Source organism: Leptidea sinapis, chromosome 6, assembly GCF_905404315.1.
Source record: "Leptidea sinapis chromosome 6, ilLepSina1.1, whole genome shotgun sequence".
NCBI classification, from domain to species: Eukaryota; Metazoa; Arthropoda; class Insecta; order Lepidoptera; family Pieridae; genus Leptidea; species Leptidea sinapis.
Genome location: NC_066270.1, coordinates 12,019,293 through 12,044,567, shown reverse-complemented (window position 1 = coordinate 12,044,567; position 25,275 = coordinate 12,019,293). Strand labels below are relative to the sequence as shown.

At 33.6% G+C, this 25,275-nt stretch overlaps 1 protein-coding gene across 1 annotated transcript; it reads left to right on the top strand.

Moving 5' to 3' along the window:
- Positions 1-2,400: 2,400 nt before the first annotated feature.
- LOC126965198 (uncharacterized) lies at positions 2,401-24,999 on the top strand. Its single transcript, XM_050808639.1, has 6 exons — positions 2,401-2,565; positions 12,958-13,151; positions 17,464-17,588; positions 19,623-19,798; positions 24,512-24,737; positions 24,992-24,999. The coding sequence occupies exons 1-6, from the start codon at positions 2,401-2,403 to the stop codon at positions 24,997-24,999; spliced, it is 894 nt and encodes a 297-aa protein (XP_050664596.1).
- The last annotated feature ends 276 nt before the right edge of the window (positions 25,000-25,275 follow it).

The window sequence follows — 25,275 nt, the reverse complement described above, 5'->3', positions numbered from 1 at the left end:
CACTGCTGAATATCTAAATGATCGGACAGCCTGGGACTAGATTGTGTTTATTGTATACCGATAGTAATGACTGTACAATATTGTATATTTATAATAAAAAGAGCGCAAAAAAAGAATGCTGGGAGAGTTTCTTGCGCCGCTACTTCTCTCTCAGAGCGCCATTTGTTTCCGAAGTGGTAGTAGTACCTAGTAGTTATTAGAAATGACATCAAAAATAATTCTAAAGGAATCAATTTTAAGAAAATAAATGCCTTTTATGCCTTTTGATATGAACTATTTTTAAAAAAATACGTAGCGTCTATCTATCTCTAAGTTTTACGGAACAAATAATATAAAAACATAAATGTAATTCAGTAAAAAAAAAGGTAAATTATCGTAAAGTATATAAGTGAAGATGTAATGAAGGTAATAATAATTAAATAACTTAAAAATAAATCTTTCTAAGAAAAACACTACACAACTAGCTATCAGTTGTTCTCTACAAACTTTTAATTTGCCGTCTTAAATGCAAAAGTTTGTTTAACATTACTAATTGGGGCTCAATAAAATAATAAAAAGAGTATATTAATTAGCACCACGCTTACAGGGATCGAATTATTTCTGACCGTTTAACAAAAGTATAGTTATGGCAAACAAAAATGACCAACACATAACTCAAGAACAAAATATAAATAAAAACAAATGACTATGAAACTATTAAAATATTGATAGCCATTCATTTTTTTCCATTTTATAAATGATGTACAAATTATGGTAATTTAATCATTTTAAAAGATTTATGTATTTGTCAGCGCATTCGGAAAAAAAGGATTGAATAAAAAATAAGTTGTTGACATACAAAATAAATAGGTCGTATAAAACCTGACCACGTTTCACTGTGGCTTATTCTTATAGTATGATATTGAACATGCCTAAAACTGACCACGCTTCACTGTGGCTTATTCTTATAGCATGATAGTGATCGTTCCTAAACCTGACCACGCTTCACTGTGGCTTATTCTTATAGTATGATAGTGATCCTTCCTAAACCTGACCACGCTTCACTGTGGCTTATTCTTATAGTATGATAGTGAACCTGCCTAAATTGATCATGATTCACTGTGGCTATTATTGTAGTATGATAGTGAACCTGCCTAAATTGACCATGATTCACTGTGGCTTATTATTGTAGTATGATAGTGAACCTGTCTAAACCTGACCATGCTTCACTGTGGCTTATTATTATAGTATGATAGTTATCCTACCTAAACCTGACCACGCTTCTCTGTGGCTTATTCTTGTAGTGTGATAGGGATCTAGCGAAAAATTGACAACGTTTGAAATTAACTCTATCCGTTACGGTAATATACATACTTTTAAATAAAGTAAACGTTTTCTTTGTATTTCTACCATACGTATATGAAAATGAGAAATGATATTAAGTAATGGAGATTTCATACCAAAATAAGAAATAACGAGTTGCTAAAGATCGAGTTCCACCTTTGTCATAAAATAATGTAATCTTACAAAATTGGAAAGGGTCTTTTATGAAGTATCAAATTTCCTATTACGTTATTATATGAACATAAGTTTATACTCACGACTCGACTGCGTAGGCTTTGAAACTGACTTCAAAGCGATATGAATTACCTTAATTGTAGTACGATTTCTTGTTTTTTTCGGGGTGTTACACGTCGAACCTATCTCAATGTTCCAGCTTAAGCTGAACCATATTATGTAAGCGAGTCAACCTGAATAACTTATTTTGTTAATATAATATTCACACTATAAGATTGTACTCATTACAATGTTCAAATATTTCTTTCTTTATCTTATATCTATCTATTCTATCATTCTTTATCTGTAATAACTTTATAAGATTAAACAATCATATTATTTATTATTTTTAAATGTTTTCCCTCACTTCTGGAATTAAATTAACAAATTTTATTAAATAGAAGGATACACAGGCAGATAGACAGTGGGAGGCTCCTTTGCACAGGATGCCGGCTAGATTATGGGTACCACAACGGCGCCTATTTCTGCCGTGAAGCAGTAATATGTAAACATTACTGTGTTTCGGTCAGAAGGGCGCCGTAGCTAGTGAAATTACGGGGCAAATGAGAATTAACATCTTATGTCTCAAGGTGACGAGCGCAATTGTAATGCCGCTCAAAATTTTTGGGCTTTTCAAGAATCATGAGCGGCACTGCATTGTAATGGGCAGGGCGCATAAATTACCATCATCTGAACGTCCTGCTCGTCTCATCCCGTATTTTCATAACAAAAAAATAGAAAGTCATAATATTATGTCAGACAAAAACAAATTTTCGACAAAAAGAAATAACGTAAATTATATTTTTCAGATATCTACAAAATAATTAAAATGCTATTTTGAGAGTAGTAACTAGAAAAGGAAATATGGGATCAGTTAGAATAACGTTTTATATGTTAGTCATTAGCTCTGCGGTAACACATGGAGAAGAAATGAAGGACACTGATACCTATATAAGTACCTTCTTAGCTGATCTGTGGCTTGAGAGTGCGGATATTGTTAAAATTCTATGGAGGGATTGCTCAAAGAAAGTAAGTTGTTAAATTGCTGTAAGTATTAACTCTTTGCAATCACAATTCTAGATATATTTCTGAAGTTATACTTCTTTAGGCGCGTTATGAAAAAATTATGAGAGTGAAATTTTAAGATGCGCGGGCATCACTGTAACACAAAGGTTACCTTATCAGGGTGGAGTTGTTTCCTAAAATTTTCTGACGTTTGCGACATTCGTTATTTTTTTTTTGTTTCTTCGTCCATTATTTATCATAGGATACGCAAAGGGTTCAAGCCCGGACAGCCATATTCGTTATTTTATAATTAATTGTCAAAGCCATCTTTTCAAGATTTTTACAAAATTGTTCTTTCTAAAAACGTGGAATAGCACGAGTCATAAATAATAATTTTAAGGATTTTTGCTTTGTTAGGCCAAAGAAGTATTACTTCTTGCGTGCATACGTAAGTATACTGTATATATATACACTTTTTTTTGTTAAAAATACACTGAACTTGACAAAATACAAAAAGAACCAAACGAAAGATCTTTTTACAGACTACGATCATAACTTCATTCGGCAGCACAATCGGGCCAGACTCGTCCGGGTTAATTACCACACTCCCACAGAATACCGGCGTGAAGTAGCGGCCTAGCGCCGCTATGTTTCGCATAGGTCGAAGACCGGAGCCAATCCCCTTTCCCTCCTCCACCAGAATATGACAGCGATCTTCATTTTATTATTAAAATAAATAGAAATCATATTTGTTCGATAATATTTTGTGATCAAAGAAACAAAACATACGCTACACATCAATTATACAAAACCAAATTAACTTCGACGAAACTTAAATTAATCAATACAGTGAAACAAAACTTCAAGCTTGTCATCATTTTATCACTAAGATTCTTGTATTAGATTAGTGTTTTTATTTTCAAAATAAATTGCAATATGTTATGACAAAAAATAAGAGTGTGCGTGTAATCTTTACGCGCGATTGAAGTAAAACTTAATTATAATTAACTTTAGGAATAATTAACAGATACATTTATAAACTTTTTTTGTTTATCTAAAAGCTCATAGGCAAAATATGTTATTTTCGTTTGCCCTTGTTTGTTCCACCTATTCTAGGACATCCAGTATATAACGAACCAATATATAGAAAAAAACACAAGGTGGTATTGTTTGCGGATGACACTTCACTTATATTCAAAGTGAAACGAAGCCAAGTTTTATATGACGAAGTAAACAATGCTCTATCTGACATCGTGTACTGGTTTAGCGCCAATAACTTATTGTTAAATAATCATAAAACCAAATATAATAAATTCACCGCGCCAAATGTCAAAAATGTAGATGCGAATATTTTATTAAATGGAGAGGTGGTAAAACCAGTGGAATCTGCTATATTTCTTGGCATTACTCTTGATTCCTAATTGCAGTCGGGCCCCCATATTGAAGGATTGGCGAATAGGCTTAGTTCTGCAGCATATGCGGTTAAGAAAAACAGAAGGTTAACTGACATAGATACGGCGAGATTAGTATACTATAGTTATTTTCATAGTATTATGTCCTATGGTATATTGTTATGGGGCAGTGCGGCCGATATTAATACTATCTTTGTGCTGCAGAAGAGGGCTATTCGCGCGATTTATAACCTAGGTCCTAAAGAACCATTAAGAGAAAAATTTAAAGTAATGAACATTTTGACTGTTGCTTCTCAATACATTTTTGATAATGTTTTGTATGTTCATAAGCACATTGAGGAATTTTCTAGAAACTGTGACATTCATAATGTTAACACGAGGAACAAACATAAACTTGTTATGCCTACTACTCGGTTGGGTCGAGTTAGTAAGTCTTTTGTTGGGCGATGTATATGCTTCTACAATATGATCCCAGAAAATGTACAAAACAAATGTGTTACGAAATTTAAAAGAATTGTTGAAAAACGTTTGTGTGGGAAAGGTTATTATAGCATAAACGATTTTCTTAATGACACCACGGACTGGGATTAAAGCGAACACCCTCAGGCTTATTAATTATTAATGTTTATTGTACGATATTACATTGTAATCCATATTTTATATAAAAAAAAAGCCCGCTGAGTTTCTTGCGCCCATTCTTCTCAGGTCTGAGGCAGTCTCTTTTGAATGGGTGTAAGATTTTGACGTTCAATAAATGATTATAAATCCTATTTTGAATAAAAATATTTGAATTTGAATAACAAATATTCTTATAAAGTTGAAAGACAAGAAGATTTAATTTATACCATGAAATATATACTTACATTAATTGAAGCCGTGTTATTAATAAATATTTGAATAAAAATTATTAATATCACACATATCAATATAACGTTGTTATTAAGTACTAACGTTACTTCTGTCAAAAAAATATTCTGAGTTACCCCCAAGTCACGCCTAAACAAGTTTTACTACAAAAATCCAACAAAACTTTTTTTCAACAGTTGGGTTATAGAAGAAATCAAATTTTTCAGTTGTAGAGACTGCTGATAGAAGTGAAAACTTAGACATCTTAGTATTAAGATCTGAAATTTCATAATATTTAAAAACAATTAAATTATTAATTTCAATTTATTTTAAGTCTTATTTTCTATATTATTATTATCTTTATATATATAAATTCTTCTGTACGTGTGGCTGGACCGATTTGAATGAAATTTTCTGTGTGATTCAAATGTTCGGTTAATTTTCGGTCAATTCGGTAAAGTGGATTCGAGGATGGTTTAGATTCACACTAATTGAACTACCTCCTAAATGGCTGGACCGATTTTGATGATTTTTTTTAGAGTGTTCCAGTGAATTTCAGATTGGTTTAGATTCTGCAATACATATAATTCTCCTACGTATGTTTGTTATGTCCTCCTAAGGTCTGGACCGATTTTTCAAATTTAAAACGTGTGTACAGGACAACGTCTGTCGGGTGCGTAGAAAATATATAATAACTAGCGGTAGTTATTTTATATTTTTTTACTAAAAAGACAGGGCGAATATGTCTAGTATCTAATAACATATCCGCTGGTATTGAAAAGCATTGCACATGCAGCGCTACATTTTTGAACGTAGTTAACGGAATCTTGTCACATGAGATATAATCTAGCGACACATTTCAGGAAATCCAGTGTCACGTTAGCAAAACGTGTCTTGGTAAATGGTACGCCTTAGATCATTTATACGGCTAGAAAGACTGTGACATCGGTGAAAATATAAAAAAAAATGAAATTGACAGTTATCGACGTACGGTATTTTACTGTGGGGTCATGCTGCTGACATTGAAATACTGTTTGTTCTGCAAAAGACAGCTGTTCGTGCTATATATCAGCTTGGTTATAGACAGTCTCTTAAAGAAAAATTTAAAGAAATAAAAATTATGACAGTTCATTGCCATTTATGAAAAATTAATATACTTTCGCAAAAATCGTCACCTTTTTGCTATTTTCATTATCATATCATATAAGGGATTTCTTGTAAAAAATTCTAGTAGACTTCATAAGATACATAATAGCTTTAAGGGTAAATTTTTACACTTTTATAATAAAGTCCCAGCCACTGTTCAGGCATTATCTATAAATAAATTTAAATGTTTTATTCAAAAATGGCTCTGTCGTAAATACAGTTACTCTACAGCTGAATATCTGAGTGATCGGAGAGCCTGGGACTAGATTATGATTATTTTATAGCGACAGATATTTTATTGAAAAGAGCGCAAAAAAAAGAATGCTGCTAGAAAGGAGAGTTTCTTGCGCCGCTTCTTCTCTCTCAGAGTGCCATTTGTTTCCGAAGCGGTAGTAGTATCTAGTATATTAGAAATGACATCAAAAAGCATTCTAAAGGAATCAATTATGAGAAAATAAATGCCTTTTAACCTCTATTTAAGCAATGCACGCATACTAGCACAAACTGACATACAAATCGCGGATGTAAGACGTAGCGTGTCACGCACACTAAAGTAATAAACCTGGCCTGTTCTCATCAGTTGTCTAGCAGCAAGACGCACTAATTACGTAAAGATTATTTAAGAGGCACGCAAACAGACATTTGTTTTTCAAAATTGATTATTTTAGAATTCTTATTGATATCAATTAAAGCTCTAACAAATACTTTGGAAACAAATGGTAAATAAGAGAAGAAATGGCACAAGGAACTATGAAAGTATTTTTTTGTGCTTTTAAAAAAATATATTTTATGCATTATTTTTGCACCAAATTGCATTAGGGTAAATTCGGATACAGGGTAAGTCCAGATAATCCAAAGAACTTCTAAATCTTGGGGCATTTCAATTTTCTGTCAACAAAACACGAAACTCCTTTTTGTTTTGACCATGACCCCTTTTGTCCCCTCGCTTTAGTCCGCGTCTAAGCTGTCTGTGTATGATAGAAATTTAAACATAGCTTTTAATTATCTGGATTTACCCTATATCCGAAATTACCCTGATGCACTTCAGAACAATAATGCATAAACTAAATTTATCTATCGATATATCGACGCCAAGTATTCTAATAGTATCCATACATATAAATAAAATTGGATTGTCTGTTTGTAATATTGAAATAACCATTTTTACTACATGTACATATGAATATTTCACAATTTCTGTCCGTGTGTCTGCTTGTTTATTCCGGCATTTCAGACATATGTCTGAAATGGCGAGACCGATTTTGACGGGACTTTATTGGCACATACCTAATGTAATAAGGAGTAACTTAGGCTACGTTTATTTTAGAAAAATCTTTTATTCTAGAAAAATGTTGCAATGTCCTAGACACGGTCTTACTCTAAAAATATTTTTTATGGCAAAACAACTTTTGCCGGGTCAGCTAGCTCATAATAATATATTCCAAAATGTTAACCCCCCTCATAATACTAGAGCATAACGTCAATCGAGTCTCTCAACAATTTCACTCTGAACATGTTTCATGAAATATTTCACTGTGTCGATTGTATACATATTCACAATGTATAAGTATTGTATTATAGTCCACACAATATGCGTCTATTTCAGTATACATGGCTGTCTCCAGTAAGCTCTTTAATCCGGGAGGGCTCTACATAATCTGCTTTAACGGGACGCTTATGTTAAAGGAAATCATTGTATGCCTGTACTGGCAGCGCTTTCACGTTGGGACACGAAAGTTCTATTTATCTAGGCGTTGGTAGTTTAAGCCTGTAGATATATTCCCTAGCTTGAGATATGATTAATTAATATTACATTTACTTGTTTTATTATAATTTTTGTTATTTCGTTCAGTTCTCGTAACAGGCATCGTCATGCTCGCTTAAATGCCACTGCTTGTGGTGACAACGTGGTGTGGGTCGTTCCCTTCCCTAATTGCTCGTGAACGGGCGCTACTTATGGTGGCTGATGAGCCTGTTACAGGAACTCTACTTCATGTTTTTTAAATTAATGCTATTATAATCTATACATATAAATAAAATTGGAGTGTCCGTTTGTAATATGTAAATAACCGTTTTTTACAACATGTATATGAATATATATACGGTACATACACCAAAATAAGATTTTTTAACAATTTTTGTCTGTCTGTCTGTTTGTTCAGGCTTATCTCTGAAATGGCTGGATCCATTTTGACGGGATTTTTATTGGCAGGCTGATGTAATAAGGAGTAATTTAGGCTACTTTTATTTTAGAAATGTTCTTTTATTTAAGAAAAAAATAATAATGTTGCAATTACCAAGAAACGGTCTAATTCTAAAAATATCTATGGCAAGACAACGTTAACGGGTCAGCTAGTATCTTTTATAATCGCTCATTAAATGCTCGCATAATGCCTTGATTTATGTGATGAGAGAGACGAGAAATGCATTATATACCGAAAATATATTTATACAGAAGTACCGTTATGAGAAATTTATAGTTGTTTATGTTTGAAGGAATCAACGGACTAACGAACTAATCCTAACCGGAAATCACATATAGTCCTGGCATTTACCACCGACTATTATAAAAATTATGTTATGCAGCATCCCCGCGAGATCCTGAATTCAAGATATTTTTAGGGTACCGCACCACAAATGGAAAAAAAGGAACCCTTATACTACGCAACCCTTACAGTACCTATACCTTAAAGTATAACTTTATTATACTTTGTTGCCCGTTCGTCCCATCGTCTGTCTGTCTGTCAAGACCCTTTATCTCAGGACCACGTGGAAGTATCGAGTTGAAATAAAAACGATATGCTCAAGTCTACAGTCCCTTGAAGCTGTGAATAAATCAACCGCAAGCTTATGCCGCATGTACGTCTCTTTCGACACTCTCACGAGAATCAAAATTTATAGGGTACTAGTGGACCGGACAGACGTTCTCCTGTAAGCACGTCTTAAATTTGAAAAATCGGTCCAGCCGTTAGGAGGAGTTCACTAACATACACATGAGCAGGAGAATTATATCATATGGATAGAATCGAGAATCTAAACCAATCTCAAATTCACTGGAACACACAAAAAAATCATCAAAATCGGTCGAGCAGTTTAGGAGGTAGTTCAATTGTGAATCTAAACCGTTCCCAAATCCACATGAAGACACACAGCTAGTTTCATTAAAATCGGTCCAGCCGTCTAGGAAGAGTTAGGTTGATTAGGATAGATATTCGTTTGACCTTGAACTATGTAATTTGGCAAGTTATAAAGACTTATACTATAATTATAAGGAAAAATTAAAAACTACACATAAGTAATGAAATAAAATAAACAGAGTTTAAATGCAAGGAACGGTGGTCCTTTCAAGTAACTTAGCCATGTCGTGTGGGGTATAGCTTTCGATTTACGACATAGAATGAAAAAAATCCTTTTCCCTTTTTGTATAGGTACCTAATAATATTTAAAAAAATTAAAATCGTTTTTTTTTTAATTTAACATATTTATTTAATCAAAATACTTACCATAATTATCTGTCTATACATTGCTGCCATCTAAAAGAAAGGTCATTTATGCCTTTGCGATAGAACTGTGGTGATCTAGATTCGACAAACTATGTGAAAGCATTTTGTACTGCTTTCTGAGAAGAAAACTTTTTATGACGTAGAAAATTGTCCAATTCACGAAAAAAATGGTAGTCCGTTGGAGCAACGTTTGACGAATACGGAGGGTGACGAATGGTTCCTAATTGCAGTTCCTGTAGAGTTAAAACGGTGTCTCGTGCTGTATGAGGTTTGGCGTTATCATGGAGCAAAAACTGTTGAAATCAATTTATGAGTCGGGGCTGTTTTACGGCTAGTTTTGTTGTCATTGTTCCGAGTTTGGCACAGTAGACATCTGCCGTTATTACTTGACTAGATCGTAGAAAACTACAGTAAATAACACCACCAAACAGTTACCATTACCTTTTTATTGGTAAACTTTTATTTAGGACACTGTTGCCGCATTTGACGTGGGGTCAGCTATTGCATTTTTAGTTAGTTATTGTAAAGAATCTATTTTTCATCGGATGTCACAATTCGATGCAATATCGATTCAATAAGCCAACACAAGTTCAACACGCGTTTCTTTCTGCAGATCAGTCAAATCATGAGGCACCCATTTTTTATTTATTTTTTATTTATTGATTGACGCGAATGAATCAATATTGTTGGTAAGGTAACATTAAGCCATGCCGCTAATTCCTGGGTAGTTTGGCTCGGATCAGTTTCCACCATCTCTTTCAATTCAAAGTTATTCAACTGTGTAGGCGGTCTTCCACGTGGATCGTTCTTTAAATTAAAGTTTCCATCACGAAAGCTAAAGCAAAAATCGTACGGTGCGTTCATTAGCCCCTCTCCAAACGCAACATTGATTCAAAAATCATTCGAATTTTTGATGTCCTTTCTTGTCTAAGCTGAATAAAAAAAAAACAGAAATACGATAATCGAATGTTGGACATCTTTTAAAAGAAGAACTACATAGGTAATACGTGAAAAAAGTTTCACTCCAACATCTCAAACCATGAAGGTTCTTTGTCAAAGCGAAGTACCTATTACAATAAAAAAGCACTTTCATACTTTAATCCCTATTATTAACTGAACCCTTGGTAGGCAAGACCGACTCTCAAAAACACTCAGCTAGTTATTCATATTACAACGATACTCGTAAATTTATGTTGGGACAATTCTTGAAGAAGCGAGGTATGTCTTGGAATCTAATAAAGGTCTGAGCAATTTTATACAAATACGGTGTTGAATCTACTACATACCAACACAATCTCAGGTAAATGTATAAAGCAATTTAGTTTTCCGGCGATATAAGGGTTGACAGAGTAATTTATTCTGGACTGTTTACAAAATAGTATCTGAATGTTTTCCAAATTTATCATTGCCAAAATTTTATTAAAATACATAGACATGAAAATGTTTCTTATTTTTAAGTAAAACTTTAGATGTGACTTTTTTTTAAATGACAATGAGACGAGCAAGACGTTCAGCTGATGGTAATTGATACGCCCTGTCCATTACAATGTAGTGCCGCTCAGGATTCTTGAAAAACCCCAAAAATTCTGCGGAACAACAACTGCGGTCGTCACCTTGAGACATAAGATGTTAAGTCTCATTTGCCCAGTAATTTCACTAGCTACGGCGTCCTTCAGACCGAAACACTGCTCCCGTCCACCTAAGACTGCCAGTATTTCTCATGTGGCTGTAATTTATGTATACAAATAATTTTTACTTGAACGGTATGTAAAAGCTATCATTTTAATATTATGTTTTTGTATTTGGTATCGTTATTATTAATTAAGATATAGTTATTTTTGATGAGTAGTGGATAGTTGGGTAAACTCGTGACGAAGTCGAGATCGAATTACCATAGTTATGATTTACCAAATAACAATTCTCGCTAGTGTATCATACAAATATTTCAACACATTTGCCAAAGAGGATGTAAATACTACATAATAAGAGGCGGGACTGCCTAAGTCAAATAAGTAAAATAAATAAGTAAATATTGAAATTTAGTTAAGTATGAAACGTACAGTGACTTGACATAAGTTTGAAATAGTATTAATTACAACATCACGATTGGCCACGAAGCATAATCCGGCTAACTTTGGAAGCGAACAGTTGCTTCAAACGTAGTGGATTTCAGCTGTCTCCTTTTTTTACAGGTTTATAGCAGTCTGACTGCACATTTCATACAATGGAGTGAATCGCTTTGTTCTTGAGTGAGTTTCGCTAGGCTGACTGAATGATGCAACAATCTTTGACGTTTCTAATATCAAAATGGCGCGCATTTGCAAATGGCGGCAAGATCACTTGAAAATTATGTATTATGTAGTTACTTTAGTATGAAAGTGAGACAAATGTATGAACAACGAAAGCGTCTGCAACAAGGCCGGCCTGTCTCTGTGTAGGTATCGAAATTATTAGTACGCGCGGCAGCCTCTACACAGTAAGCCAGCCAGTAGGGACTCACGGAGAGCTGTGATGCATGCGCGAGGTTTATCTGTAGATTTGACAACGAAAGAATATTGATATAAAATTAGGATAACATACATATTTATTTTCTTAAAAACTAAGATATTTTTATGAGGTGGCCTTATCTAGGTAAGTACCTACTGTTTTAGGTAAAGAATACAGCCCTAACGTCGTCAGAAGAGGTAGGAGTCACGCGATAGAAAGAGAGGCAACTTCTAGGTGTTTAAAAATGTAGGTTAATAGCGCTGTGTGATCTGAATAACACCTAATTATATGACCGCAAGAGTCCCTATTCCTTTAATTGATTTTGCGGAGTGAGTCTTCTGTACTACTATTACATATTCTTTGAACAAGGTTCGGTCTTCGGTTGCATTCTTATATTCATATTTTATCAAAATAAAAAAAACCGAAAGCATAAGAAAGGCGCTGTAATTATAGTGAAACATTTTGTTAAATTGGTACTAATTCTTTGCTTTCGAAAATGTGTACGGGAGTATTGAATGTATTTTTATTAAAGCTGTAATCTTAGATCTTTCATATATTTTGACGACCCCTATAGCCCAGTGGTTACTGACATTTATATCAATGTATGAATGTTTGTTTCCGTCGAGTCATGGATATTCATAAGTATTTATGTATGTTTAAGTAAGTATATTGTATTTAATATATCGTTGTCCTGTACCCATTGTGTAAAATGTATGTATGTATGTATGTGTATTATTTGTGTAAAAGTGTGTCAATATTTATTATATTTATTAATATTATACATCTAGATAGACTGTGAAAGCTGTGAAAACGTCGAAAACCTCTAAATTGAGCAATGCACGCACACTAACACAAAGTGACATACAATTCGCGAGTGTAAGACGTAGCTTGTCACGCACACTAAAGTATTAAACCTGACTTGTTTTCATCTGTTGCGTTCATTAATTCTATCAATATAACTTGAAAATAAACAACGAAATATTATTACTGTATGCATAAAAAATATTTTTTAATCATTTTAGTTACTTGACGATAAAGACATTACCGACCGTAAGGAGTATTATCCCAAATTTGTGAGATGTATGAAAAGGAAAACACTACGAGCCCTGGACAGATCTCTGAGCTTCGATGAGGTTCCCGTAGCTGATGGTGTAACCCTGGTTCGATATGATCTTGTTGATCGAGCTGGTAACATTGTTTCGGAAAGTCATAACAGGTAACTTGATTTAAAACCTACCCAAATACAAACTAAAAGGAATATTTGGAATTTATTTTTCAGCAGACGAGCAAGACGTACAGCTGATGGTATTTGATACGCCCTGCCCATTACAATGCACTGTCGCTCGGGATTCTTGAAAAACCCTAAATTCTAAGCGGAACTACAAATGAGCTCGTCACCTTGAGACATAAACTGTTAAGTCTCATTTAACCAGTATTTTCACAAACTACGGTGCCCTTCAGACCGACACATAATAATGCTTACACATTACTGCTTTACGGCAGAAAAAAGCGCCGTTATGGTACCCATCATCTAGCCGGCATCCTGTGCAAAGGAGCCTCCCACTGGTGTGGAAGTACAGATACAGTGTGTATATCTGTTATAGACATGAATATCAGTGTTTATTCCTTTATAATTACCAGAGTTAATGAATAAGTAGGCTACAAATAACCAGATTTTATTTTCATTATAAAAATAATTAAATAGGAAATTACGTACTATATAAATAATTAAAAGTGCACCTTAAAGATTAGACCAATATTCTTTCTAAAACAAACACTTAGGAATTGAATGGTGACAAGATCTTGTATATAATATTGTTTTCTGATTCATAAAATATGTCTATATTATATTTTGTGCTACATTCTATATACTGTTTATTCATAATGTAACACAAAAACTATCTGTTGATTGAAACAGTACCTAGCAACGAAATCATTAAATAAAATATTGAGGTATTTAAGTATGTTATTATAAATCAGTATTGTATCACACGATGTCGATGACCGAGTTAAAATGTGTCAACGTTGATGAAAATGGTTTTATAAACAATTGCGTAAGCAATGTTCCACTTACAACAAACAAAATGGCGTCTTCGTTTTGTGTGTCAAGCTAAATATGATGATTACAATCTTATATTATGCTAATTACTTGTACCTATTTATTTTAATGTTATTTTAAATTTATAAAATTGTAATGCATGTTGATTAAATTATGAACCTATAATCTCCTCATTTAATGGTAAACTATGTATAATCATAAAATACATAATAGCTTTAAGGGTAAATGTATACACTTTTAAAATAAAGTCCCAGCCACTGTTCAGGCATTATCTATAAATAAATTGAAATGTTTTATTAAAAATGGCTATGTCGTAAAGCCTACTACTCCACAGCTGAATATCTAAGTAACCGGACAGCCTGGGACTAGATTATGATTATTTTATAGCAATAACAATGACCGTACAATATTGTATATTTTATTTTAAAGAGTGCAAAAAAATAATGCTGGGAGTGATTCTTACGCCGCTTCTTCTCTCTCAGAGCGCTATTAGTTTCCGAAGCGGTAGTAGTATCTAGTACTGTATTAGAAATGACATCAAAAATAATTGCAAAGGAATCAATTTTGAGAAAATAAATGCCTTTAATGCCTTTGAAAAAATCATTGCGATCAGATGTCTTGTAACACCAGGAATCTGACCACCAAAGGCTGGCAGTAGAAATACTTTTACTTGAAATAAACATAAGATTTATCTCATTTATAATGTTTAAATAGTTTTATCGCATATTAAAAGATAACATAAATTATAGCGCTGTTTCACCTGATTCCTGCCGCCAAATTCCACATTCGCACGACACGCAAATTGTGATATTATCATCTCAACCATCTGGATGTGTGGCGTTCCTCCACAGTGCGGATTTCAAGGAACTTTCTTCCCCGTATAACCAAGCTGTGGAATGAGCTTCCTTGTGCGGTGTTTCCAGACGACGAAACCACATGGGTACCTTCAAAAAAGGGCGTACACTTTTGTAAAGGCCCGGTAACGCTCCTGTGATTTCTCTTGGTAGCAAGAGAATGTGAACGGCGGTGATCACTTAACATGACCCGTAAGATCGTTTGTCCTCTCTTCCATAAAAAACATAATACATTTATTGTTAAAACATGCTAACGAGCCAAACTACATGACACTACAGTATTTAATCAAATGTTTATATTTTGTCTGGTGATAAAAATAAATTTATATAGGTTATCGTTAAAACTATATTTTAATAACTTCATTACGTACTATTTCTGTGGATCCTTGTAGATTTCCAAAGTAAATCATTTACTGGCTGGTATTTTCCCGAACCGATACAACGTACAGTCGTTTTCAACATCCTATCTATCCTTAGTTTAACTTATTAGAGGTAGACAAATCTATCCTTTTACGCTTACTTACATTTCAATAACCTATCGACATAAAGCATTGGACTATAACTATATTGATCATAACTATGGATAGATAAGATATTGTCATTAAAACGGCATTTGACGTAACTAGAGATACGTTATTGACAACGGCCGTTCTTCATTATAATAATACTCCCACCAGTTCCACTCCCACGCCGGCTTCGCAACTCTTAACACCTGTTGTTGGGGACGTCCATGGGCGGTTGCCTCACCACTCCTTATCCCGTGAGGCTTTTGCCCGTTTGCCCTCTTTTATATACGCGCGCTGTTAGTCTAAACCGGCTGCACATGCCTCGGGCATCCAATGCGTTCGGTGAAAGAACAACAGCTTACATAGTGCCTAGACTGATTAATAAACTGCCACGTGACTTGACCGACTCGTTGACTGAGACTAATTTAAAACAGAATTTAAAAAAAATCTTTTTAAGACTTGACTGACCACCGATCAACTTATCGTGCTTAACTTTTAATTGTATCAAGTACTTTTACTTTTATTTGTATAATTATAATGTATAGCTAAGTGATTGTGAACTATTTTAACTCTGTTGGTGTAGACTTAATTTAGCAATTGTACAAACCTCAGTGGTTTTCATTGCTTTGAAATATTAATAAATATATAAAATATATATATATATAAAACAGCAAAAAAAAAAAAAAACAAGCGAGTGAGGGACACTTGACTCTAAAAAACGTATGGATTTCTCTCTGATCTCCTTTTTGCAATTTCAAATTCAACAATATTTAATATAAAATAAATTTAACAATATTCTTCTGCGTGAACTTCAACATGACCATAAACTATTGAATATATCCTTTTTGTCTATGGGACTAACGAATGCTTCGAGTATCTTGGACACAACGCCGCACAAACGTCTCGATACATGAAGAACTCAAGGTGAAAGAAAGGCTTTCATCTATAGTTAGAGCGCGTATCCTCAGATACTTCAGACATATCACGCGACGTGGAGAGCATGCCATAGAGAGACTTGTTGTTCAGGAAAGGGTCAACGGCAGTAGGACAGGAGGACGCCTATGCGCTGGACAGACCAGATGAAAGCCCTAACCAACACACCCTCACACAACTCAACACATGTGCCAGAGAAGCAACAGCCAGGGATAACTGGCGTAGAATCGTTCGTCGTTCGACGTGACCATGACTGCTCTGTCAACAGTAATCCGACTAAGAAGAACTAACGGCTTACAGCTTAATCGGCATGCGTCCAGCCTAAGCTGAACACTATACAATATGTCAAATCTTTACATATTTTTGACGATGTGAGATCAAATTATATTAGTTGATGTAAATGCACTAATGTCATACTGTAACCGTACCTTATTGTTAACCTCTTTTTTCAGCCACACACGCACACTAAAACATAGTGCCTGTAATGCGTAGGTGTCATGCACAGTAAAGTAACATGCGGACCAGCTCCGCACGCTTATGGTAAAACCGCCCCTAGCCATTCAAACTTATTGGACTTAAGTGATATTCACAAACGTATTGACACGCAAACTATTTACCAATTACTGGAAATGGTGAGACCATTCATGGAAAAAGACACAAACATGAAACCATCAGTTTCATCCGAAGAGCAGCTGTGAGCTCTTGGAGGGTACTAGGGAGTATCTAAGATTCAGTTCAATCGTATCACATCAACTGCGATCGGAAATAATTCTCGAAATCTGCAGGGCAATCTCCAAGGTCTTTTAATTCATCAATGGGTTTTACTCTCGAATACGTCCACTCACTGCTTGTTACAATGCAACTGTCTTTGTTAGATATAATCCGCCGGCTAAGCGGATGCAAAGTAATGGCAAAAAATGTCATTCTTAGATATCACACTTTCCATTAATTATTGTCTTGAATAAAACTAACAATTCTCACTATACCTACTTTTTCCTTATAGGATCATAGCTTAAAAGGGAGATTAAAATGATACTTTATTTTAATTAAAGAAACATTGATTACTAGAAAATGTATTTTTTTAATAATTAAAAGCTGAGCAAATTTGTAGGAATACGCCTATTTTTATAAAGATTTCTGTGTAATCGCTTTTTGAAATATATATCTTATTTTTAGCACTTGGTCAGAGAAGGAGTTAGAAGAAGGTGAATGGCGTACTTTGGCTCTCCAACGTATAGCTCAAGTGCTTCGCACTCATGTGATTAAGTTTGACCTTGATTTGGATCAGGCAGTCGGTAAAGGTAAGGAAAATTATGTTATTACTTTTGAAACCTTACCTTCACACGCCTTTATTTAATGCAGTACTTCTTTGCCGCGTTAGGGTCACGCAAATTCGACAACCTGACACCATTTTAATCAGCCTACCATTGTTATACGACTAAATTTACTAAGTAATGCAGTAGTTAATATTTTGACTTTATGAAGTATATAATACGTTCTTTATTACAATATTGTTCTTTCTACATAAGTAAAATAGCACAAGGGATATTTTTTTGAAGGATTTTTGTTTTATTACGCCAAAGATGAAAAACTTCTTGCGTGCGTACATACACTATATGAAGTGAAGCTTCTTAAGCAACCTTGTGATTTAAAAAACAATCAAACGAATAACCGAGACGATAGAGACACAAACAGGTAAATAGGATTCAGAGATAGAAATCATTATACAGTGTTTTGTACCAGGCGATCATAGTTGAAGAAGAGATTGTCTTATGTATGACGCGAGTATGACATAATATATTCAGACGTCATGCGCTTGACGTATTACTACATAGATACCAGGAGAACATTAATGTGGTAGTTGTGATAAAATGTCTTTCAAAACGGTTGAAATCATATGTCATCCTAGCAACATGTACCAGGACTACACAAGCAGTTTAGAGGTATAATATAAATTTCGCATCGGATACAGCGATTCCGTTGATTGAGATTTTGGACGCAGAATTTAAAAATGTGGGACAGTCGCACTGTATCAACAACAGGATCAAAAACAGTAATTGACGCAATATTTCAAAGATATATGGACCACATTAAGACTAAAGTATTTATTTTATACCTAAGTTACCATTAGCATCGTGTAACAGTTATTATTAGTATTGAGTCTGAATCTATGTAATATGTACGAATTAAATGAAAAATCAGTATTAAAACTTTGTATCACTTTAACCATTACTAAAACCTACAGTAATCCTCTTCCCGAAATTTTACATTCGTTTCATTATATAAAAGCCAAAATTTTTGATGGTTTCATTTCTACCACTCTTCACATGTTTTTGAAGTGAAAACTTATTATAGCGCGGAACGCATATTTTTAAATGAGATTAAATCTCTAGACTCGCGATACCGTTACGAGACGCAGCTATAGTGTGTACATATATGGATGTACACATAGCAGGCCGCGAACGCGTCTAGATATATAATAAAAAAACTACGTTTGAAAAAACCGGCTTCAAACACTGAAAAGTATCAAATATCTAAAAATTTCATTTAATACACCTTTACCTAAAATATTAATAAAATGCTATTATTTCTATGTGCTGCCTATTAATAGGTTTTAAGTCGGTGCCAAGCCCTAAACAAAATTAAACTTAATACTATAAACAGCTTACTTACTGTAATTATTAAGGTTATCTGGCCACGCGTGTCTGTCCGGGTTGGGTTGTTTTGTTCTAGACGAAGCTATCCCGCGCTAAGTCACGCGTGGCGAGTGTAGGTACTTACTATTACATTCGGCTTGGCACCGACTTCAAAGCTATAAATATGTAGCACATACAAATAATGATATTTTATTAATATTAAAAGTAAAGGTGTATTAAATTCAATTTTTAGTTATTTGATACTTTTCAGTTTTTGAATTCGGTTTTTTCAAACGCAGTTTTATCTTTTTTTTCTACTTTTTAGTGTCAGTTAATAATTATAGTATATAATCAACCTAAATGAAAACTCCTAAAAAAGCCGTACACAAAACAATTATGTAACAGAAATTTTCATAAAAAATGTTCATAAAATGAAAACAACTTGGCCAAACTATGTAAGATTTATGGGATCAAATGGCATCTATTCTGCATCGAACTAAAGAAAAATTACGTAAATCGGATCATAAACCTCAGAGTAATCAGTGTACATACATAAAAAATAGCGATTAAATTGATAACCTCCTCCTATTTGAAGTCGGTTAAAAATTGGTACCAGGTAATCAAAGTCGAAGAAGAGATTGTCTTATGTATCATGCGAGAATACCTTAATTTATTTATTTTAATTCGTATTTTATACAGTTGAGTATCGAGGCAGACGTCGTCATCACATGATGACAATGATGATGTATGGTATCGTTTCCATCGGGATGGTCCTCATTCCAATGGGATTTCAATTCCTAGCTGTTCTCGGAGGCAAAGCGCTTTTACTTGCAAAAATGGCACTTATCCTGGCATCAATACAAGGGTTGAAAAAGGTAATTAATTTTATTCTGTCCCCTGTCAACAGTAAAAGGTCCCGGATTTTCATTAAATATTTTAAAAACGTTGTTAGTAAATTTTTACCTTTAAAAGCACATAAGTACAGACAAAATAACGTTTATGTAGTAACTGGTAATGTGTTTATCTGTAAATTTAATATCGCAGTAAATTTCATTAACACACCTACGCCTACTAATTTGATAACCGAAAATTTTCACATAAATTTGTCGTCATTACTAACGCAATAAAAATTAACGTTCTCTTTTAGGTTGACAATTTTTCTGGTGGGTTTCATGAGAGGGGGAAGGTATGGATGGTTTATTAACTTTTTATTTCTATTAATAATATTTTCTTAACAATTTTTTCACTCGAAGTTATCGCTTAGAATCTTTATAAAATGTGAAAGCACTTTTCTGATTTTATACCTACTTTCTGGCTGGTGGATTGTCGTTAGGTTCTTTTCTGTTCTTTTATATTTGAACTATAAGATTTACTTTAGTTAATGTGTATTTATTAGCTCGAAATAACGTTATTAAAAAAATACGTACTTCCATCATAAAAGCTGATCTATTGTGATTTCTCTGGTGCTTTTGGAATTTAAGAGTTATGGTGATATAATACAACACTAGCAAAAGTATAAAAAATATGAATATTATATATTTACCAGTGGGAGCATCCTTTGCATTGGATGCCGGCTAGATTATTGATACCACAACGGCGCCTATTTCTGCCGTGAAGCAGTAATGAATAATCTTATGCCTCAAGGTGACGAGCGCAATGCCGCACGGCGTATCAATTACCATCAGCTGAAAGTCCTGCTCGTCTCGTCCCTTTTTTTAATAAAAAAAATTTATGATAAATGCTTAATTTTTGGGCGACAGTAATCCCAGCTTTTAAGCCGGAGCTACTGATTTTGATCAAATTTGGTACAGCGATAGACTAGAGCTTGAGAAAGTACATAGGCTACATTTTATCCCCGAAAAATCCATGGATCCCGCGGGATTTGTGAATAACTGAAATTCACGTCGATGAGCTATAACTATACCAATAGTAGGTTTAGTTTGCCATAACAATCTTCTTTAAAATAAGATTTATATTCGGAACTGGAATAGGACATGAGATAATCTTCAATTCGAAACTTGCTTATTATTTTTAAAAACACTTTATCTACACGTACGAAGTCGGGGCATCAGCTAGCTTATAATACTTTCAACATGTTTTTTTCGACTTTACATAAATAATTGGAACTCGTGAAGTGATTATTTTTTCAACAACGTTGCCCAAACGATTTTAATCGTAGAAGCTTTATAAACACTACACCAGTGACCTAAATAAGTAAATCTTGTATTTCGTTCATTCATTTTGTAACAGATTCTGATCACGAAATACATGAACCGTCAGCTTTCTTCCGATCGCTTGTCTTCACACCTTGTCACCCTCCATCCTTCCACCTACAGAAAGGTAATTTACAACAAAATAAGGAATTATTTCTTTGCTAAATATTTCTGAGGAAAATTTAAGCGACATAGTCATGTAGAATCGTTGATGGTGTTTTCGGGACGACATGGGTACCTTCAAAAAAGGTACACGCGTACACCTTCCTTAAAGGCCGGCAACGGTTCTGTGATTCCTCTTCTGTTGTGGGCGGCAGTGATCACTTAACATCAGGTAACCCATACACTCCTTTGTCCTCCTCTTCTGTAAAAGAAAATACACCCACCAAAATTACATCATACGTACGATGAAGTCTTTTACATTACAAACGTTCACCAAATAACTACTTATTTTCAATAATAATTTCTTAAATAATTTATACGTCTAGATAGTGTCTCTTGCTGTTAGACAACCGATAAAAACAGGCCAGGAATATTAGTTTTGTTTTGTTATCTAGGGACATTTCTTATAAATAAATCAAATTATTTTCTCAATATGTTTACTATGAATAATAGCTTCGATTGTGAACACACAATAAAAAACTGGTTGAAACGAAAACCATATAAAGATACAGAAAAATTCTTAGATAATTTATACGTCTAGATAGAGTATTTTGCTGTTACAAAACAGGCCAGGAATATTAGTTTAGTGTGCATGACAAGCTTGTTCAAAATAGAGGTTAGTTCAAATCTCAATTGTTTTCGACGTTTTCACAGCTGTCATAGTTTATCTAAACGTATCAAAGAATAATTTATATTTATTATATCGCCGTAAAATGTTGTAATATCTTTCTAAATAACACTTTACGTACAGGTTAATATTACTTTCGAGACGTTTTCGCATTTGTGTGTGTGTGTGTACGTGTACAGTGTCAGTACATAAACAAATAAACGAATACTGAGCTTATAGGTTCTGGGTTCGAGTCCCGGTAGGTGCAAATATTTATATGATGAATATGGATGTTTGTTTCCGAGTCATGAATATTTATATGTATTTATGTATGTTTAAGTAAGTATATTGTGTTTAATATTTCGTTGTCTTGTACCCATAGTACAGGCTTTGCCTAGTTTGGGACAAGATAATTTGTTTTAAAGTGTTTCAATATAAAAACGATAAGAAATAGTAAATATTATTAATATTAAACATAATTTCTAATCCTAAAGTTCTTCAACTTCAGAAATTTCAATATTATGTTATCTCCTTCAAAATGTAACGAACTTCTTTTTTCTAACTGTACAAATTTGAATTTCTTGTTTAGAATTCCTGTAAATATGCAAATACTACTACAAATGCAAAAACGTCTTGAAAGTAATTTACCTATACTGCACATGGTTCGGTTTAAAGAAGTTTAATTTCTCATTCTCATTAAGACTGTCGTCACTAACATGAGAACATAAAATCCGTGAGTGAGAGGCGAATTTGCTCATTGCTGCTTTCCGGTTTTGTATTTTTATATGGTTAAGTATTCAAAACAATGTTTGCTATGTGTCGAAAATTGATGGTTAAGTGAAATATTACTGTCAGAATAGATAGATTCTATAGAGCGAGCTAGTCATATTGCCTGACAAATATTAATTAACGCTGAATTCAATAATAAACTAGCTCTTCGTATTCTGCTCTACATACCTATTAAGCATATTTTCTTTTATATTATTTAGCATGAGCATGCAAAACAGGAAATGTGTTAATACTTTACACGGCATTTTATAATGTTTCTTCTTTTTTCTTTAAAACTACTTCACGTCTCCTTAGCGTTTTCATGAAATCATTGAGAGTGAAAACTTCCCACAATAATAGATAACAAACACACAGAGACACACATTTTATTTATATATTATATTTTATGTATATATATATATATATATATATATATATAATCATATAATCAAATATATATATATTTGATTCCCGAAATTTTCAGTGCCGCCCTCGTAGCATCGTCAATGGTATTTCCGAGACGACATGGGTACCTTCAAAAAAAGCGCGTACACCTTCCTTAAAGGTTGGACGCTCCTGTGATTCCTTTGGTGAGGTAAATAGGGCGGCACTGATCTCTTAACATCAGGTAACCCATAGATTCGTTTTTCCTCCTCTTGTGTAGTGTTCTTAAATAATTAATACGTCTAGATAGTGTCTCTTGCTGTTAGACAACCGATAAAAACAGGCCAGGAATATTAGTTTCGTTTTGTTATCTAGGGACATTTCTTATAAACAAATTAGATATATTATTTTCTAACGCTTTTCTTGCTGTGGTAAACTTATGTAATATTTAACAAATTCTGAAAATTCAAATATTTTTATTCAAAATAGGATTTAAAATCACTTATTGAACGTCAAAAAATACCACACATTCGAAATAGTTTGCCTGTAGTTTACCTGAGAAGAAGAGGCGCAAAAAACTCAGCATACGTCTCCTTTTTTAATGGAATTGCGAGACAACATAAATTTCGTCAAATAAAATTTAATGTTAAATGAACTTAGGGCGGTAGCTCCATTACAAATGTGTAGTATGATTTAAAAAAATCATTCAACTTACACACGTTTATAAAATTTTTTTTGAATATTGTAACAAATTTTATTTGTACAAATTCTGGGATCCAAAATGTCCGTTTTAAAACATAAGGGCTAGCAAGCTCTTGAAATAAATTAATGCTAAATACGAACTTATCTGGATAATATTAGATTAATTCCTTTATCACTTTTCAAGTCTTAATATAAATTATATATATTTAAGAAAAAAGTTAGTTTTTAGATAGCTACTCTTAATTACATTAACAATTTATCTGCTTTTTTGTGAGATTAAAAAAAAATTTTTGAAAGAAGTTCAAATTATAAATATATCCACTATAGTAAAAATAATACAAATACTTCAATTGTAATATTATTATTATTATGTCGCATTTAACAAAAAAGTCACAATTTCTCGTACAACTCTGAAAGAGCGGCGCTATCACAGACCGAATCTATCATAAATCACATTTTTTGTTTACTATAACCAGCTTACTAACTACCAACTATCTTGTTTATCTAACAACCCATAACATAAACCGCATAGGGATACCTCAACTATTATAAAAACAAGTGGATATAGTGTCTCAAGTGACCATGTCGGGTTTGGCGCCAAAACAGCTGAGCAGGTGGCTCTGCGGGCGTGCGGGACGTGTTGGCATACCAGAGGTTAATTACCAACACATGAAAACTAACCCTCAAACAGACTGTACAGCATATTTACTAAAACCAACGTAAATTAACCATTAATAGATGTTTTGTTCTAGATTGCTACAAGTCCGCTAAGCTATGGATTTTACCACACATACCCATACGACCATTATGATAAACGAAGCAACGACAATTGGATGCAACTTCGAGTACCTTCCAGAAAGAACTTTGCTCAATTGTCAACAAACGTTGAAAGTTCAGAAGTAGAAAAATTTAACTATCGAAGTATGAATGATATTGAAACAGTCACATGGAAGCCAAGTGAATCTAGAATAATACACAGTAATGATATATATGGATCGAGTGAAAGTAATTCTTTACTTTCTGCTACTGATGATTCTGTTCCAATAGACTTAAATACAGGACCTAGCGATGTTCAAGCAGATTATGCGTTAGAATTACCTTACAATCGATTATATTTTCAAAATCCCACTACTATCATTCCAGCTTAATGTATTCATAAGGCTATTCCAAGTATTACTACATGTAGTTTCAAGTATATTTTCGTATGTTTTCTCTATTTTATACCCAAACAGATATGTAACATTTTTTAATTATTAAATAATGAAAACCAACTAATAGTTTGATTCCTACCGTATTATAATAAGGTGTTAAAGCAATGGGAAGCATTAAATGGGATTTCTCCATGGGAGATCGGTAGCCGTAAGCACTTTTAAGGCATTGTGTGTCAAAGAAATTTTATTGCCGTAATAAATGCTAATGGCGGTCTCATTTACACAACTGCTTAAGTGTTTTCCCTACAATGACGCAAATGGCTATATTAGAAAGAGATAAATATGAAAATGTAATAGTCTTACTT

Bases quoted from the DNA above. Each gene is read 5' to 3' on its own strand.
- LOC126965198 (XM_050808639.1), top strand. From the start codon at position 2,401: ATGGGATCAGTTAGAATAACGTTTTATATGTTAGTCATTAGCTCTGCG. The intron at 2,566-12,957 runs GTAAGTTGTTAA...TAATCATTTTAG, and splicing joins GGAGGGATTGCTCAAAGAAA to TTACTTGACGATAAAGACAT. The intron at 19,799-24,511 runs GTAATTAATTTT...GTTTTGTTCTAG, and splicing joins CAATACAAGGGTTGAAAAAG to ATTGCTACAAGTCCGCTAAG.